The 18,304-nt window shown below is 53.9% G+C and overlaps 2 protein-coding genes across 10 annotated transcripts in view; one reads left to right on the forward strand and one right to left on the reverse strand.

The window, feature by feature from the left end:
• The window catches only part of DTNBP1 (dystrobrevin binding protein 1), a 150,817-nt gene extending 149,763 nt beyond the window's left edge, over nt 1-1,054 (forward strand). For all 3 annotated transcript variants that reach the window (XM_015135592.3, XM_015135593.3, XM_078000936.1), the window contains one exon: nt 637-1,054. In XM_015135592.3, the coding sequence (XP_014991078.1) occupies nt 637-881 (245 nt within the window). In that variant the 3' untranslated portion in view covers nt 882-1,054. The remainder of the gene's footprint in view (nt 1-636) is intronic.
• A 793-nt stretch (nt 1,055-1,847) lies between these two features.
• The window catches only part of JARID2 (jumonji and AT-rich interaction domain containing 2), a 280,808-nt gene continuing 264,351 nt past the window's right edge, over nt 1,848-18,304 (reverse strand). For all 7 annotated transcript variants that reach the window (XM_078000932.1, XM_078000935.1, XM_078000934.1 and 4 more), the window contains 7 exons: nt 17,758-17,872; nt 14,865-14,970; nt 13,873-14,055; nt 13,218-13,348; nt 10,440-10,623; nt 6,715-6,822; nt 1,848-3,825 (listed from right to left, as the gene is read on the reverse strand). In XM_078000932.1, the coding sequence (XP_077857058.1) occupies nt 3,643-3,825; nt 6,715-6,822; nt 10,440-10,623; nt 13,218-13,348; nt 13,873-14,055; nt 14,865-14,970; nt 17,758-17,872 (1,010 nt within the window). In that variant the 3' untranslated portion in view covers nt 1,848-3,642. The remainder of the gene's footprint in view (nt 3,826-6,714; nt 6,823-10,439; nt 10,624-13,217; nt 13,349-13,872; nt 14,056-14,864; nt 14,971-17,757; nt 17,873-18,304) is intronic.

Here is an 18,304-nt window from a genome sequence, read left to right on the forward strand (position 1 = left end):
ACGGTTTCTGCTTCTCACTCACTTCTCCCCCACTTCTCCTGGCAATCTGTCAGAACGGTGTCATCCCAGGGAAGAGAAGGGGCTTGGGTGCATTTGCTGCCATCCTGAGAAGGCCGGAATACTAGAAACCAGAATGAACCCTCACCCAGAGTCAAGGAAAGATTTAGAAACAGTGACACCTGAATATAGAATTTTGATTCCTTGAAGAGCCTATTTAGTTCCATAAAATTGGAGACCTGCTGAAAGGTCAATAATTCCGACAGTCTCAGCAGTGGTGTCTCTGAATTACTGAAAAGGGTAAAAAGAAAGACATCTAGATTATCAAGGTTACAGGGACTGCTCCTCCAAGACACGCAGCACTTGCCCTCGGGCCTCTATTACACACTATTACATAGTCCTAGGAGCTCTTGATCTTTGTCACCGGTGGCTGACTCCTTAGGGGACGGAAGGGTCACTGCAGGGCCTGAGGCTGCCTCTGGCATCACTCAGCTCAGTGTCTTCCAGGGCAGGCCCCAGGTCCCTGGAACAAAAAGCACACACCCCTTTCATGATGGGCACATTCCACAGCTGTTGGCAGCAATTCTAATCCGCAATCTTTTTATGACAGGACTTTTTCTTCCCTACGTTATTTTGCAGGGCCTGAATCCAGTACCTGTCAGAATGAGATTACCCTCCAGGTTCCAAATCCCTCAGAATTACGAGCCAAGCCACCTTCCTCTTCCTCCACCTGCACCGACACGGCCACCCAGGACATCAGTGAGGGTGGGGAGTCCCCCGTGGTTCAGTCTGATGAGGAGGAAGTTCAGGTGGACACTGCCCTGGCCACATCACACACTGACAGAGAGGCCACTCCGGATGGTAGTGACGACAGCGACTCTTAAGTTGGGACGGGACGTGGGCGTTGTCTGGCCACACTGGAATCCGGTTTTGGCTGTATGCGGAATTCCACCTGGAAACCCAGGTTGTTTTATAGAGGGTCTTGGTTTTTACATAATTGCCAATAATGTGTGAGAAACTGAAAGAACAGCTAACAATAAAGCGTGAGGATGGTAAACTGAGAGTGCACGGAGCTAGTTTATACAAAAGGCTTCTAAATACACACGTCCTTGAGGTCGCTATAACTCAGGGTTCCTTAGAGTGAAGGGACGCGCAGGTCACTGGGGGCTGCCCCAGGAGGTTGCATGTGGGCAGGTCTGGGCCAGGCAGGGGAGGCTCCACAGGGCTCGGTTCTGCATGAGGCAGGGAATGACCTGCCATTTCACAGGTGGAAAAGGCCACTCCCTGGAGAAGAGCTGACTGTAGCCAAACCACTCTGGCAAAGCTTGGGGTTTTCCTTTGATCATTACAGAATTACCAGTCCAATGGCCAACCGGTCCAACCCCTACTTTCATACGCTTGGGCCCAAAAGAACAGAAACAAGCCCAAAGCAATCCTCTCTTCTTTATGAAAAGAAACTGGTCCCCTGGAGATATGTTCCTGCCATCACTCCTCCAGCCCAACGAGCGGGCGAGCGAGCTCCCCGCTGAGATGAGGGGGGCTGTCTGCAGCCATACCACCCGGAATGCACCCAGTGTCCGCTCATCCTGAAAGCTCAGGGGGCACGGCTCGATGGGAAATGAGGGGGACAGCCGCAGCCCACGAGCAGCTCTGGCCCAGCCTGCCGGGCCACGTGGAAACCATTAGGTTATGCTGAAGGGGACCCAGCGGCAGGTGGGAGCTGTGGGAGCAGGACTGCCGCGTGGGGGTGGCTCTGCTCCCTGGCTATGGGCGATTCTCTACCCCCTGCCCGTGGATGAGAAAAGAAAGAGCTCATTCCATTCAGTCATCTTCCACAAGACAGACAAATGTCCAAAAAACTTTGTTTTTATTATTAAACCTTGTAGTACAAACCTGAAAAGTAAACAAAAAACTCGCAATAAACCACATGAAGTCTCCCTCCCAAGGGAGGGGTGCAGAGCAGCGCTAATAAATTAAATGTCAAACTGTAAGCCATAGGCAGAAGTTTACTGTCAAAAAGAGGGAAAGTACACAGCAAGGCCATAGAAACCGGACAACCACATTGGAAAACACTTGACTCTGTTTCTGTAATTGTTAAATATTCCAAAACAGTTCAGTCTTCTGCAACAACAACCAACAAAGTGGATCATAGGACGTTCCTGGCAGTCACCACTGGCAAGCTCAGTGCAATATGGGTAGCTACGGGATTGATGAATCCAATTATGAAACAAAGAACAGCTTGTGAAAACAGTTTCCCTTTTTTATTCCACACATACTGTACACACAACCGGAGAAGGGCAACAGCTACTCCATTATTATTTTTTTGTTGTTGTTCAGTGATGTAAGCAGCACTTATAAATGTTACAAGAAAAACCCTGTAAGCATCCAATCCAACCGATGAAGAAACTGAAATGTAAGGCTTTTCTTCATCTTGTCTTCTCACCCCCCTCCCCACCCCCCACCGAGAAAAAGGCTCAAGTATTTAAAACAATTTACAGGCATATGTACAAAAGGGATGGGATTTTTTTTTTCTTTTTTCCTTTTTGTTACAACATGAAGAGAAAAAATAGAGAAGATGAACGCAAATGCATTTTCACATTCAAAAATAACTGCAGGCCTCCTAGTGGCTCTCTATGTGATCATAAACGAAACAAATTTTAAAAGAAAGATTAATGCTGACTTGTGAAGGTGTCAAACAAGAAGCGGTGAGATGGAGATGGAATGTTAGAAAGATTGCACGTCGATGACAAAGAAGCACTTACGGCTTCCATCACTTTTTTCCGGTTTTTTTTTTTTTTCTTTTTTTTTTAAATCTTAAGGATGCTATTGAAGGGTTTTTTGATAAAGTAGCCAACAGCACCAAAAAATAACAGAATGGATTTCCTAATGAAATCAGGCACAGGTCTCCCTCATGTGACCCCTCCGAGGCAGGCAGTCTTTTCCGTCTTCCTCGCTCGCTTTTCTTCTTTCCTTGAACAGATGCATAGTGATGTGCTGGTGGAGAGCCCACTCGCTCCCGTCTCCTCGTTCCGCCTATGGTTAGGAAACAACGTCCGCCTTCAGCTGCCACAACCGCCCAGAGAAACAAAACGGGGGTGCCCCGGCTTCCCAGATCACAAGCTCATCTGGCACACGGCAGAAGACGACAGCCAAAGCAAAGCCATTTCAAGTTTTGTGTGTGTGTGTGTGTGTGTGCGCGCGCGCGTCTCCTATCCCTTCTAAAAAATCTGCTCACGTGACTGATGGTTTTTAAATTTGTTCTCCAAACTTCACCCTCTTCAAAAATGGGTTAAAAAGCCTTTTTTTCCCCAACAGTTACAAAAAAAAAAAAAAAAAAAATCAAAACAACAACAAAAAAAGGCTTTTGTCAGCCATGGGGCAATACAAATTAATACAGCCCCTGCAGGGTTTTTAAAACAGTGACTATACGGCAGTTTCCAAAATCTGACTGCAGTATCTAGGTTTTCTAAGTACAAAAAAAAGTTCAACAGTTTAATGCTAAAACAAAATTAGTTCTCTAAAACCAGAAGAAAATCTTCTTTAGAGCTAGTGCAAAGACAGCTTCAATCCTACAGCAAGTACTCCAAACTAGAATATAATAATTACAAAAAAATATATATAAATCGACCACGGGCGTTGGCATCTTCATGATGAGCTCGAAGCACTTTTGGATGAACCGGAGGCTGACAGCCGGGAGGGGGGCACGTCCACTGTCGCTCTCTTGCGGGGACCTCTTTTTGGTGTGGGTTTACTGAGACAGTTCTCAATGCTGCCGTTTTTACCAGACACTTTGCCGCAGATCTGATTGACCAGACTGATAATCTGTTCCTGTTTGGGGGTGAAAGGAAGGCACAATTAGCATACCATATTAACAATTAACATACCGTATTAACAATTAGCATACCGTATTAACAATTAGCATACCGTATTAACAAGAGCTCTGACCCTGACAGCCACGCAGGGGCAGGTTTAGGGCAGAGGGCAGCGGCGTAGCCGTCCCCTTCACACCAACCAACAGTGTTTACAATGTCCCCAAGAGGCTCAGACGCAGTGAGTCTCCCTTTCCCAGCTCCTCCTGACGCCACAGAGCAGGCACGGCCCTTTCATCCTCATCAATACCCTGGTCCACCATGGTTTGCCTGCTCATAAGGGCAGGGCTGGCAGGGGGAGCCCAGAGCACTGCCTCCACCACGGAGCACGCAGCAGAGAGACCTGGGGGCTTTGTTACGTCCTGGATGGTGACACAAATACCCAAGCTACTTGACTCACTTTAGCTACCAGCCACTGAACCTGGTCATGCAAATAAATGCAAACACTTGTCACCTATAGATATCCTTGTAATTCACCCAAGAGAATCATTTATCTGTCGGCACCAAAACTGCGTGTGTAACTTTCACACAGTACATCCTATAATCATCTCATTTTTAAAAAGAACATGGGGAGGAGTAGCAAACGTGCATCTCACAAGCATCTCTCTGGGCCAGGGGTGGCTGGGAACCACGCTGAGTCCGGCAGGCGAGGAAGCCAGCCATGGAATGAAACATCTGAGGGCCTGATCTCTAGCCCTCTGGAAAGACCCCAAGATAAGGGTAAGGAGTGACAGCTGGCTCCCATCACAAGTTAAAGGCGCCCTTGGAAGGGGGGTGCGCACGGATCTGTAATAACACCATAGTCATGGCGGCCTGAGGCACTGATGATGAACACTGATAAGGAGTAAGTGGCTGAGCTGCCATAACACCCATTTAGGGGACTACAGCTACCTTACCATAAGGACTAGTAAGGAGGAGCCGGCCGCGTGCGGTTACAGGAGGGCACTGTTCCCTCCCCACATGCAGCTCAACAGGCGGACAGCACCTGCCCCAGACCAGTGCCCTCACGCCAGGCTTGGTAGCAGGCAGCCCAGCACCCTGCTTACTGGACCCTGCTCAGCCAGCTTGCAAGGGCCGGAGGCACACATGGCTCCAAACTCCCCAGAGAGCTTCACCATCCATGAGAACCCAAGCCATGAATTCAGGGATTTGCAATCTAGGTGTGTCCCCTACCCCCCAAAAGGTAGGTGTTTAAAGCAGACTGTCCCAGGTCAGCAGGCACAACCATGGGTGATTTGTGTGCTGGGCACACTGGGAGGTTGAGAACAAGATTTTGCAATGGTCTCTGTTTACAAGCTAGAAATTTCCTATTTAAAAGAATGGGTCAGATGTGGTGGCTCACGCCTGTAATCCCAGCACTTTGGGAGGCCAAAGCGAGCAGATCACCTGAGGTCAGGAGTTTGAGACCAGCCTGACCAACATGGTAAAACCCTGTCTCTACTAAAAAGAAAAATTAGCCGGGTGCATGGTGGCACATGCCTGTAATCCTAGCTGAGGCAGGAGAATCACTTGAACCCAGGAGGCAGAGGTTGCAGTGAGCCGAGATCATGCCACTGCACTCCAGTCCGGGCAACAGAGTGAGACTCCGTCTCTAAAACAAAACACAATGCACAGCTCAACAGGGGACAGAGGCACAGACTTGCTTACTGAACTACATCAGCCGCTGCAGAGTATGCAGTTTCTAAATACCTTTGCTCCTCCTAATTCATCAAAACCAACCATTAGGTCTTAGCCCCTGCATGCCATTCTTTTCCCAGGATCTGGTCACGTCAGACATGCAGCTGCAGAAACAGGCTGCTGGTGAGGGGCGCAACGCACGATCCACAGAGCACTTTCCAGGCAGCCAGAGGAAGCCTTCCTGTGCCAGCACCTGCACTGCACAAGGTGCCAGAGCCACACTCATCTCGGCCGCGAAGGCTTCGTTGTTTGTGACTGTGCCTGGACATTTGCTGTTGAGGTGGAGGAGGGACAGCAGGTGCTTACTGCCTTCACCCAGCATGCTCTTTGAAACAAAACAGATGCAAGGAGTTCTTCTTCCAGCTCTCCAATCGTTTAGCTCAAGGCTTATTGAGTGAGACCCACCACTTGGCCCCACCGCTTGGGCCCCCAGACGCACCAGGCCCCGCACAGTCAGACCCGCAGCACCCGCCCCACTCAGTGGCCTCAACTGTGCAATGACCACAGTGTGGTGACCGTCCTCGTAACCAGCCTCATCAGAGTCCCTGGGAAGCACACGCAGGGAAGGCGGGCAGAGCAGGGGAAGCACACGTGGGGCAGAGCAGGGGAGAGGCACTGCTGCCAGGAGTTCCGCCACTCAGGGCAGCCCCCAGCTGCACAGGCTGTGCACTGTTACGACCTCTCCCTCCAGAAGAGCTGGCGCCTGCAGGATGGCACTGAGACTTCCCATCCTGCCCCAGTGTCTGCAGACACTTCCAGCTCTCTCAGCCTGGAGGGGCTGGCGTCGAGTGAGTGGAGATTGGCGAGTCCACTGCCAACCGTCCCACTGTGCCTGGGACAGGTCACCACAAAAAAGGGTCTGGCTCTAAACCACAGTGGTGCAGCCCCTGGGAAAGTCAGTGAGGCTGCAAGAAGAGCCTCAGCCCTGGTGAGAGCCCATCTCTGAAATCCAAATGCACGGCACTCCGGGCCCATGCAGGAGCCCTGCTCCCCTCGGGATCCTAATGTGGGGCCTGAGTGGGTTTAGGGCTTAAGAACAGGACACCTCAGGCCTGCAGAGCCCTGGCTGCCCACCAGGCACAGAACTGCCAGGCCGGAGGGCCTACATCCAGCCAGGACCAGGGAAGGCGCCACGCTGCCACCCCACCCTACCCCGCGGGCAGGGACTGACCTCATCGTAGCGGTACATCAACTTCAGCCCTCGGCAGGACTTCTGTTTCTCCACGTGGCGCAGAGCACACTCCAGACAGAACACGACGTTTTCGTTCTCTTGTACCACCTGCAAGCAAGAGCAGGACACCCGGAGGTCAGGACACAACTCCACAGCACCCTGCGAGGGTAAAGTGGGCGCATGCCCAGCCAGGCAGCCCTCACACCCACGGCCCCAGCCAGAGCAGCCCTGGCACCCACCACCCGGGCCAAGGGCTTTGAGGCCTGGAAACACTGGAGATGGACTCAAACGAAAACCGACAAACCACCTGAAACATGGTCTTCAACTAGGAAAGTGAGGAGCGGACGACCTCTGAGTAAGACCTGGGGTGGCCCTCATGTCCCCTCCAGATTTCTGCTGGAGTTTCCTGGGAGAGGTTCAGTCACCACCAGGCTGGTAAAGACAGTGAGGGGTACATTTTCTAATCTCTTGAGTTCTGAGGGCTGCTGAGACCCTGGGTTCGAAACCACCCTAGTGCTGGCATAGATGTGGAACATGGAGGACTCCAACTCGGGCAGCCACGCAGGGAACACGCCCTGGACTTTCCAGCAGCAAAACTGGTTCTCATGGTGGTCCACGAGCGGCTCAGTCAACAGAGCAAGGGGCGTCCAATGACCCCATGCAAACTCCCCCGACACCCTCAACATCACAGATTCCTGGCCTCTGCAGTGCGGACCAGCTCACCCACCAGCCCCGGCCTCCCTGGGCGGGCTGTCCGCCAGCTGTGGACGCCTTGCTGCCTAAGGCCACAGGAGACTGCTGGGACAGAGACCCTCACTGCGGGCCTGTCCACCTGGCTTCTGTGGGAGGGCTCCCATACTTCACGCTGACTCCAAGTACTATTCTAATTCTGAGTTTGAAAATAAGGAAAAATTCAGTCTCAATACTCAAGAGGCAGAAGGGTCACAGGCCTTTCTCAGAAAGCTTGAGGGGAAGGACTTGTTTTCGTCTGCAGTGTTTCTAAGCGAGAAACAGAGAACATGTTGTAGGAGTGTGGGAATGCCACCTACTGACACAAGACCTTAGAGAGACACTTGGGGCCAAGGACAGGAAGAATAGGAAACACATCTAATTAAAATTTACAAATGTATTAGTAATCCAAGCAATGCAAACTGTCAACACAAGTCAGACCCCAATTTTTGCCCATGGATTTATATATATATATTTTAAGATGAAGTCTCACACTGTCACCTGGGCTGGAGCGCAATAGCGCGATCTTGGCTCACTGCAACCACTGCCTCCAGAGGAGCTGGGACTACAGGTGCGTGCCATCACACCCGGCTAATTTTTTTGTATTTTTAGTAGAGACGGGGTTTCACCATGTTGGCCAGGCTGTGACTGGCCCGCCTCGGCCTCCCAAAGTGCTGGGATTACAAGTGTAAGCCACTGTGCCTGGCCTTTTTTTTTTTTTTTAAATTAAAGAGACAGGTTGTCACTCTGTCACCCAGCCTGCAAAGGCTCACTGTAGCCTTGAACTTCTGGGCTCAAGTGATACCCCCACCACCACACCCAGTTAATTTTTTGTATTTTTTGTAGAAATTGAGTCTCACTATGTTACTCAAGCTGGTCTCGCACTCCAGGCCTTGAGTGATCTGCCCATCTTTGCCTCCCAGAGCACTGGGATTAGCCTACCATGCCCGGCCTCACAATATATTCTTTTGAAAATAACTTTCAGGCTGACAGGAAATGCCACGTGACAACTCTGCAGTTTCTTAAGGATGGCTTGAAAATGAGGCCACCTGGTGCCACCTCACATGGACAGACCAGCTTCACCCCCAGGAGTAACCACCATACAGCCCTCACACACATGGACAATGAATAGAGTGTTCCAGCAAGAGGATGGACAGCTGGGCACAGTGACCCATGCCTGTAATCCCAGGGCTCTGGGAGGCTGAAGTAGGCAGCCTATGGGTAACATAGCGGAACCCCACCTCTACCAAAAATAAAAGTTAGCCGGGCGTGGTGGTACACCTGCTATCCCAGTTACTCCGGAGGCTGAGGCTCCAGTGAGACAGGATCACACCACTGCACTCCAGCCTGGGCAACAGAGCGAGACTGTCTCAAAAAAAAAAAAAAAAAGGAAAAAAGAAAAGAAAGAGCACACCAAGCTATGCAGCTTTTATCAGTGATGTTCATAAGGTACTTTGAAGATCTGGGAAAATGCTTATCATTTTAAGAACAGAATGGCTCTAGGTAATACATTTTGAGAAGTCTGGGGGAAAAACTAGATAGAAGGAAACCTACAGGATGGGAGGCAGGGTGGTCACGGACTGCATTTGTCCCCCATGAAATGCCAGCGTGAACCTCCAGGACCTCAGCTGTGACTGCAGGAGGAGGTGGAGCCTCTAAAGAGGTAAATCGGCTCGAATGAGGCCATGAGGGGGCCTATCGGATACACCGTGAGTTGTGTCCTTAGGTAAGGAGGAGACGAGGACACACAGAGTTTTCAGCTCTTTCAAATGGTACAAAGCCCCGATCTGACTCGTCCGGGAGAGGCCGTGTCCTCCCTCTTCTACAGGGCACGCCAGGACTTGGGGTGAGGCGGCATGACCCAGTCACACTGGGAGGCCAAGGAGAGTCGACCCAGGTCTCAGTCCTGGCCCACCGTGGACAAGCAGAGGGACGCAGAGGCACTGGCCCCTCGGGGAACGTGCAGCTGGAGGGGACACCTGTGGGACACAGGCACCACGGCGTATGGAGCGGGCGCCTCCTAGCTAGGCCTCTGCACTGGAGGAGGGAGGCACTGTGGAAAGGGAAGAGGCCCAGGGAGGCAGGTCAGGCCTGTCGGGCATGCTCTCTGTTCCAGGCTAAGGTGTGTAGTGGCGTGGAGCCATCTGCAGTGCCAGCCGGGCATCCCTGCCCAGAGTGTGTCAGGACAGCTGCCTGCTGAGAGGTCAAGGGAGGACTGGAAGAAGCATGGTGAGGGCCACAGCCGTCCAGTTGCCATGGAAGGGCTTTTCTGAGCCCACCTCTGGTCTAGGACAGGGCAAGCAGGGGAGGAGGCAGTGTTTGTTATTAAGCCCAAAGCTGGGGAAGGCAGGTGGTCACAAGGAGGCCAGCAGGGTACAGTCGAGAAGGCGAGAGGAATGCAGTCTGCTGTAGCCTGGAGTGGCTGTGCCAGAAAAGCAGCTCTGATCCCAGATGGGACAGGGGGAGCATCAGCTTTCACCAAGGACAGATTCCCAAGTCCTTGGGGGCTGAGGCAGATCATGTACCTGAGCAGAACCAGGAAGCCAAGAACAGAGCCAAAGGGCACAGGCCATGGGCCCAAGTCTACCAAGCACAGGTCACTGGGCGGGGGGTGGCAGACGCTGCCCAGCACTGTGGGAAACCCGCCCCTGACCGTCTCAAAAAGTATGAAGAGCAGAGTGCGTGGGGGCTGGGGTGACAAAGTAGGGGGGGGAGGGAGGCCACCTGCTCCGCAAGGAGGAAGGAGGCACCGCGGGACCGAGAGAGGGCCACGTGTGGGCAGAGTAGAGGGACAGCCTCTGTGTGGCCTGGTCACTGCGGGTGAGGCAGCCGCCTCCAGAGGTCAGAAGCTCTGCTGAGGTCCCACAGCCAGCTCCAGAGATGGGAGCACAGCAGGTCTCCTGTGCAGAGAGCACCCTCCCTCTTCTGGGGGCAACCCTGGAGCTCTCAGGGGAAGCACTGCACACAAGGGCGCCGGCCGTGCCAGGTGGGCTCACCATAGACAGGTAGCACAGGTGCTGGCAGATCTGACACCTCCTCTCCGACGTCTCCAACTGCAGCCACTTTCGAGGCTTTTTCTTCCCGTCCGCCACCGTGCTGCTGCCATCATGGCTGCCGTAGCGCGCGGAGGAGTGGAGGCCAGCCTCGAACAGTTGCCTGCGCTGCCGCAGCTCTGTATCCCTGCCAGACACGGGGGACGGCCCACGCCTTTAGTGACAGCCGGCCATGCTCACCAGCAGCAGGACATGCACTTCCCACACCAGCCTCCCTCCAGACACACCCTCCTGTCAGAAGTGAGGCCTGCTCAGGGTTCAGAGCCCAGCTCACCTCCCCGGGTGCCTTAGTCCACAGATCAGTAGCAGCCCTGGCTGATGAGGCTACTCTGTGGCCAGACTTAGTAATGCAGGCGTCACAACGCCTGCAAAACCACGGCCACCTAGTAAGGGCTTCTCCCTGTGTCCCAAGCCCAGGAGAGAGTCAAGATACTATCACCAAAAGTTCAAAATTCATGTGCTCACAACACAACCCAGAGCCTTGCTCCAGGATGGGAGAGGCACCGAGAACTACACGGTAGGGAAGAGAGAAGAGGGTTACACAGGCGCCACTCTGCTCAGCGTCCGCCCTGACCTGCTCCACACACATACACACCCACATCCCCCCCACACACACACCACACACACACCCCACACACACACACCCCACACACACACCACACCCCACACACACACACCCCACACACACACCACACCCCACACACACACCCCCCACACACACACACCCCACACACACACACCCCACACACACACACACACACACCCCCACACACACACCCCACACACACACCACACCCCACACACACACACCCCACACACACGCACCCCCTACACACACACCACACATACGGACACCACACACACACCCCACACACACACCCCACACACACCCCACACACACACACCCCACACCCCCCACACACACCTCCCCACACACACACCCCACACCCCACACACATCCCCCCCACACACACCCACGCACCCCCTACACACACACACCCCACACACATCCCCCCCCACACCCCACACACACCCCACACACACACGCACCCCCTACACACACACCACACACACCACACATACGGACACCACACACACACCCCACACACCCACACCCCCCCACACACACACCACACCCCACACACACACCACACCCCACACACACACCACACCCCACACACACACCCCACACACACCCCACACACACACGCACCCCCTACACACACACCACACACACACCACACATACGGACACCACACACACACCACACACACCCACACCCCCCCACACACACACCACACCCCACACACACACCACACCCCACACACCCCCCACACACACACGCACCCCCTACACACACACCACACACACACCACACATACGGACACCACACACACACCACACACACCCACACCCCCCCCCACACACACCACACCCCACACACACACCACACCCCACACACACACCACACCCCACACACACACCACACACACCCCCCACACACACCCCCCACACACACACACGCACCCCCTACACACACACCACACACACCACACATACGCACACCATACGCACACCACACACACCCCACACACACACGCACCCCCTACACACACACCACACACACCACACATAACGCACACACCACACATAACGCACACCCCACACACCCCCCCACACACACCACCTACACACACCCCACACACACCCCCACACCCCCCCACACACACACACCCCCCACACACACACCACACATACGCACACCCCACACACCCCCCACACCCCACACCCAACCACACATACGCACACCACACACACCCCACACACACACCACACATACGCACCCCACACACACGCACACCACACGCACACCCCACACACATACGCACACCACACACACACCCCACACACACACACACCACATACGCACCCCACACACCCCACACACACGCACACCACACACACACGCACACCACACACACACACCACACACACGCATACCACACACGCACACCACACACACACCCCACACACACACCCCACACACACACCACACAGACGCACACCAAACACCCCCCACAAACCACACACACACCACACACACCCCCCACACATACGCACACACACACCCCCCCCCACACCACACATACGCACACCACACACCCCACACACACACACCACACACACCACACATACGCACACCACACACAGACACACAGCACACACACACACACACCACACACACACCACACACACACCACACACGCACACCACAGACACACGGCACACACACACAAAGGGGTTGGCAAGAAAATGGAGGGTGGAGGACCAGGGGCAGCTATCCACGCCTTCCCCTAACTGGTGCAGAGCCAGGCTCGGACGCAGTGGGTCAGCAAGTACGTGTCAGGGGTCGGGCGCCCCCCTTGCAGTCAATCCCACAAAGAGGAGGAACCTCTTGGTGCTGGAGGTTCGGAGTCCGAACATCAAGGGGAAATTATTTTCTTAAAAAAAACAATGTTAAAATAAAAACCAGCACACCCTGAGCCTCTGCCCATCTGGAAAAGCATCACATGGGCCGTGCAGTGCCAAGGGGCTCTGCGGCTGCAGGCAGGCAGCGCTGTCTGCTCACCCTGGGCGTCTACCCGGCTAAGCCCCCGAAGGGCAGCCAGGTCAAACTCTGACGTGGGCCCTGGGGGTCTCCCAGAACCCCGAGTCCGTTACCTGAGCTCGTCCAGAAGGGCTGAGATGGTACTGAGAGTGGGCCCGTTTTCTTTCTTTGCTTCTGCTTGTGCAATCTGGTAGAGTAACTTCTCCATGGAGAATGGCTTAGCTATATGGCGACGCTTCATTTCCTGAAAGAGGAGTCACATCCCTTTAGCGTGGATTTTCATGACTAGGCAGTTGTCAAGGTTCTTCTTGGTGGCGGGGCAGGCCGGCTGTCCGAATTTCTAAATCTTGAATTGCATTTGGATTAAAAACTCTTCAAAACTTTGCCTCCCTGTGAGAAAGGCACCACATACCAGGAGAAGTCACAGCACTTCGCCACTACCCAGAGGCAGCTGCCACCACCTCACGATGGGTGGAGGTTCTCTGTCCATTCATTCTAAGCAATTACCTTAAGTATCTTCAGTAGTTTTCCAATACTGGAGGGATCTGTCAGTAACGGTATGATCAAAACTCTTTGTGATACAAACAAATCCCTAACTTTTCACTCCTAGAAGACCTTTCAACCACCTCCTAAGAATTTCAAAGACATATTCCAAAAGGAACTATCTACAGATAGACACGCACACGCAGGGCTGCTTCTGTGTGCAATCACGCACGGCGCTCACACGGATGCGGGGGCAGCCAGCGGGAGGAGGCTGGCTCTGCTTACCTTGGCGGTCTCAAAGCCCATACTTGTCCACTGGGTGGTAGCAAAGTGCACGGTTTCAGACACGCTGTACCCACAGCACACTTTGGACACAAAGGATCCCGGGAAGCAGACGACAAACTGGCCACTCTGCTGCACGGTCCTGTGCACCTTGATCCCCTCTTTGCACAGCACCTCCGGGGAGATCTGGGGAGACAGGGCCAGGCTGAGGCACACCCCCTCCCTGTGCGCCGGGACACCTGCAGCCTTCAGGTGAGGCATGAGCACCCTAAGAGGCCTGCTCTCAAGGAGACAAGATTGCTTTATGTGGAAAATAAAAAGATGTCAATCATAACACAAGAAGAAGTTCTAAATTGCACTGGCCCCAGAGTGATGACAGGTTCATGCACAGCTGAGGACATGATGACCACACAGGCCCCTCTGTCCCCACCTGGCAATGCCATGGGCTGGAAACGGGACAAGGTTACACAACCAGGAGGCTGCCGGGCTCATCTCCAGAGCCAAGTAGGCCACAGGCCCACAGGCTGCGCTTACAAAGGAGTCCCCCGTCCATCTCTTCTCTAAGATGGACAGGCTGGACCAGCAGGGTCAGCAGAGGCCAGAGAAGCTGGTCAGAACACAGCCCAAAGCAGCACCTCCCAGGAGCTCACCAGCCCCATGACTTCCTGAAAACAAGTGAAGAAGCCTTTGTGCTCATTCCTCTCATGTGCCCAGAAGGTAGGAGCAGCGGGCACAAGAAAACCCAGAGTCCACAGCAGCCCTCAACATGAACAAGCCCCAAAACAGATGCAAAGGCCGTGCAAAACCCCAGCACCCTGTGCAATCTGATGGATGGTCAGTTTGGCTTTTGTGTCTGAGGACCTTTCCCTTTGCACCCTGGGGATTTGTTTTGCTGTGTTCTCATTGCCTTTGAAAAGCAGGTTCATGGGAAACCATGTTCAAGTGCCTAGGAGGTCCTACAGTTCCTGCTGGAGGCGGCGGCTGAGTGGACGCACCATGACGTTGCTTTCCAGCATCTGCAGCCCTGGGGTGCCATTGGCTTGCAGCAGGGTGTGGACCACGTCTTCCAGCTTGTTCTCCTCCTCAGCAGGAATGCAATACCTGGGTCATTGAGAGACACAAGAGACAAGCAGAGACTTGACAAGGGCCTCCTGCATGTACTGGGCCGCCCCCCGTCACCCTCAGGGACCCGAGCACACGGGAGAGGCTCTGCTCCACGCCAGCAGGGACAGTGCGCTGGCCTGGCCGGGTGCCTGGTCACCACTGGCTCCTATTTCCCACGGCAGCAGCGCCACGTCCACCTAGCACACAGCCAAACCGCAGCGCACCGCGATGCAAGGTGCTCATCTTTTCCGCACATCTGACCCACCTGGTGAGCCAAAAAGCCTTCAAACCAGAAACAGATGTTCACAAACCCCTATAAACCGGAACCAGACACACTGCAGCCTCCACGGGCCTCTTCGGAGGCTCCGGCACTGCACCCTTCTTCTGTTAACAGAGACTGCCGCAGGAGCAGGACATGACAGTGTCCTGACAAGGAATGTGTGGCTCCTTCGGCCCTCCAGCCAGGACAGTAAACCCTGCCTTCTACAAATGCACAGAGTTGGGAAAAAGCCAGGCTCAGGCACATGCACCACCTCAAGGCCAACTCCTTGGCAGACACTGTGGCGAAGTGGGGCTCCGGGGTTACCTAGCGGCCCCCAGCTCTGCTCCCCGCTGGGGAGTTCTGTGTGTCAGGACCCAGCCCACACAGGAGGATCAGGGCACACAGGACTGCGTCAGAGGGTGGCCTGGGGAAGTGGTGGCTCCCAGACCCTCCAGGGTCTAAGCGTGAGGCTGGCAGGGGTCCTCGAGTGTGAGAAAAGGTGGGAGGTACAGGTAGAAAGTGACCTACGCGGCCTCCTCACGGCAATCACAGGGAGGGGAGGGGGTTTTGCCCGTGTCCTCGGTGTCCCAAGGAGCCCACCAGGGCCACACGTCCACTCACAACATGTGACGCCCCTGGTGCCAGGCGCACAGCATGAATGACGGGCATGTGAGGGGAGGCCCATGCAGGGCAGGGGTGCAGGGATGGCTGCCCTGCTCCTGGGCGTCTCAGGCTGTCTGAGGGGCTCCTCCCCGGGCAAGAGGAGGACATCAGTGTGGAGAGGGGCCGGACAGATCTTCAGGATGCTAAACCAGTGAAGCCATCAGCCACCACTAAAAACAAAGACGTGGGCCAGCAGCTCAGGGCAACACCGCCAGCCCCTCCCAACAGCCCCCGCCCCCGGTCCAGGGCCCGCCTTTGCACAGCAGGCAGCGACTGCGGCCCCTAAGTGTCTGTGACGAAAACGTTTCTCTCTGAGGCCAAATCCTGGGTTCAGTTGCTCAGTGCAGGCAACAGCCACATTTAAGAATTTTTTTTAAATGCTCATGTTATTTTCAATGCCAACATATTCTGTTACTGATTGGTAATTTACATACAGGGTTTCCAACCTAAATCACATGTTTTAAGAACAACTACACACCATCATGTCCTCTGATCCTACCCCTGCCTTTTCTTTCTCTCCCTCAATGAGGTTCCAGGGGTAAGTCTTCAAAAAGCCCACACAGGACATCACATTTTGCCATCTGTGACTCAACGTCAAGCCATAAGCAAACCCACACGGAAGAAACTCGGGCCTCAGGTCACCGGTCTGGGGGCGACCCCAGGAACAGCAGGCCATGCACAGCCACAGCCAGTGTTAACTCCCCACAGGGAATGGCCACACTTCTTCCGGAGGCAAAGGCACCTCTCGGGATTGTCCTGGCTGTCCCCTCCCCAGCTGTGGCCGGGCCTGGCTCAGCCCCAAGGCTCCTGTCAGTCCCCACTCCACAGGCAATAGCCTGGGCTTCCCGGGCCCATCACTGTGGACCTGCAGGACGCCGTGCTCACCGTCCACGGTGCAGACCCACGTGGGAAGGGAGGGCTCCCTCAGGTTGACAGCACTACTCACCAGAAAAGCCAAAACCAGGCAGCTGCAGCCAACGCTGGCTCCACGGAGGGAGAACACGAGTCCTAAGACTTTCTTTATTTTAATAAAGAATGCTTAATCACCCCATTAGGGCAATAAACACAGTTAGCATGGCATGGACGGCATGCCGGTAAACGATCAGACGACAAGACATCTGATTATTTCTAGTCATTTCCCATATGCCGCCGTAAACAAAGACACCCAAGAGTCCAGCCTCGATCAGGGATGGGTACAGTGAGAGTCAGGATTACAGGTGGGGACCCAAAACACCTCGCCAGGCAACAGACTTCGCGGGGTACACAACGTGTGCGTCTCCACACGGAAGGAATGAGATTCCCAAGTCAACTCTACTCCCTGCAGAGCCACCGATAGATGAGGAAACACTGGCTCTACAGAGAGGCTGAAAACAACCAATCATGAAATGCCACGGTTCATATTCAGTTCATAGAGGGCTGATGACATAGTCACTACTACTGGTTAACTTTGTGAGGCACTTTTACTACTGTTCCTTAACCCTAAGGTGAAAATAACTCTTGGAAATCCACAAGAAAAAGTGACTAATCCATAACAAAACAAAACAAACAAACAAAAACAGACCTAAGCAGGTAATTCAGAAAAGGGAACTTAAATGGCCACTAAGCATATGAAAAGTTTTGCACATCATCAGAGAGTGTGACAACATTCTCCAGCACCCCAACTCTCCAGCACCTTCCAACAGAGGGAGGCGATCCCAGCCCAAGGCCTCGGCAGGGAACGCAGGACAGGCCTGAACACAGAGAAGCAAGTTCTCAAGCACGTGGAACCACCTGGACAAGAGGTTACCCGCAGGCCCCACTTAATGTGGTAATATGACTTTCTGCAGTCCCTCCCCTCCCACCCGCGGCCGTGTACTTACCAAATGCAGTCAGCACCAGTGTGTAAGTAGTCAATGTATGGAAGGTGATTTTGGTCTCGAGACCAGCATGAGGTAGAAAAGACCATGCCAATATTTAGCCAGGGAATAGTCACTCCTAAAACAGCAAGAGTGAAAAGCGCGTTTTTAAAAGCTAGGCAACAACGTCTCAAAGGAACAATAAGTAAAATTCTCTTTCTTCTCCTAAAACAAGAAGGAAAAGAAATGGGACTCCAAGTCAGACAAAAGACAGTGAGCAGAAGGTACCTGCTCTTTCCTGCTTCCTTTACAGAAGTGGGAGAATATGAACACTGTTTCAAAACAGTAGCAGCACGTCCGCCTCATGAGGTGGCGGCCACAGGAACCTGACCTGGTGAGGAATGCCGAGGAACCAGCAGCCCCAAGCCCCAAGGCTGAGGACCAGAGGCACCAAACCCAAAAGCCCCCATCAGGGCCAGAGGCAGAAAGCAAGAAAGCCCCTTTGCTGGCGAGGCCTCCGAGCAGGGTGAGTAGGGCACAGGGCTCCTTGGCTCAGCTCAGAAATGAGTCA

The sequence above is a fragment of the Macaca mulatta genome, chromosome 4 (assembly GCF_049350105.2).
Source record: "Macaca mulatta isolate MMU2019108-1 chromosome 4, T2T-MMU8v2.0, whole genome shotgun sequence".
NCBI lineage: Eukaryota > Metazoa > Chordata > Mammalia > Primates > Cercopithecidae > Macaca > Macaca mulatta.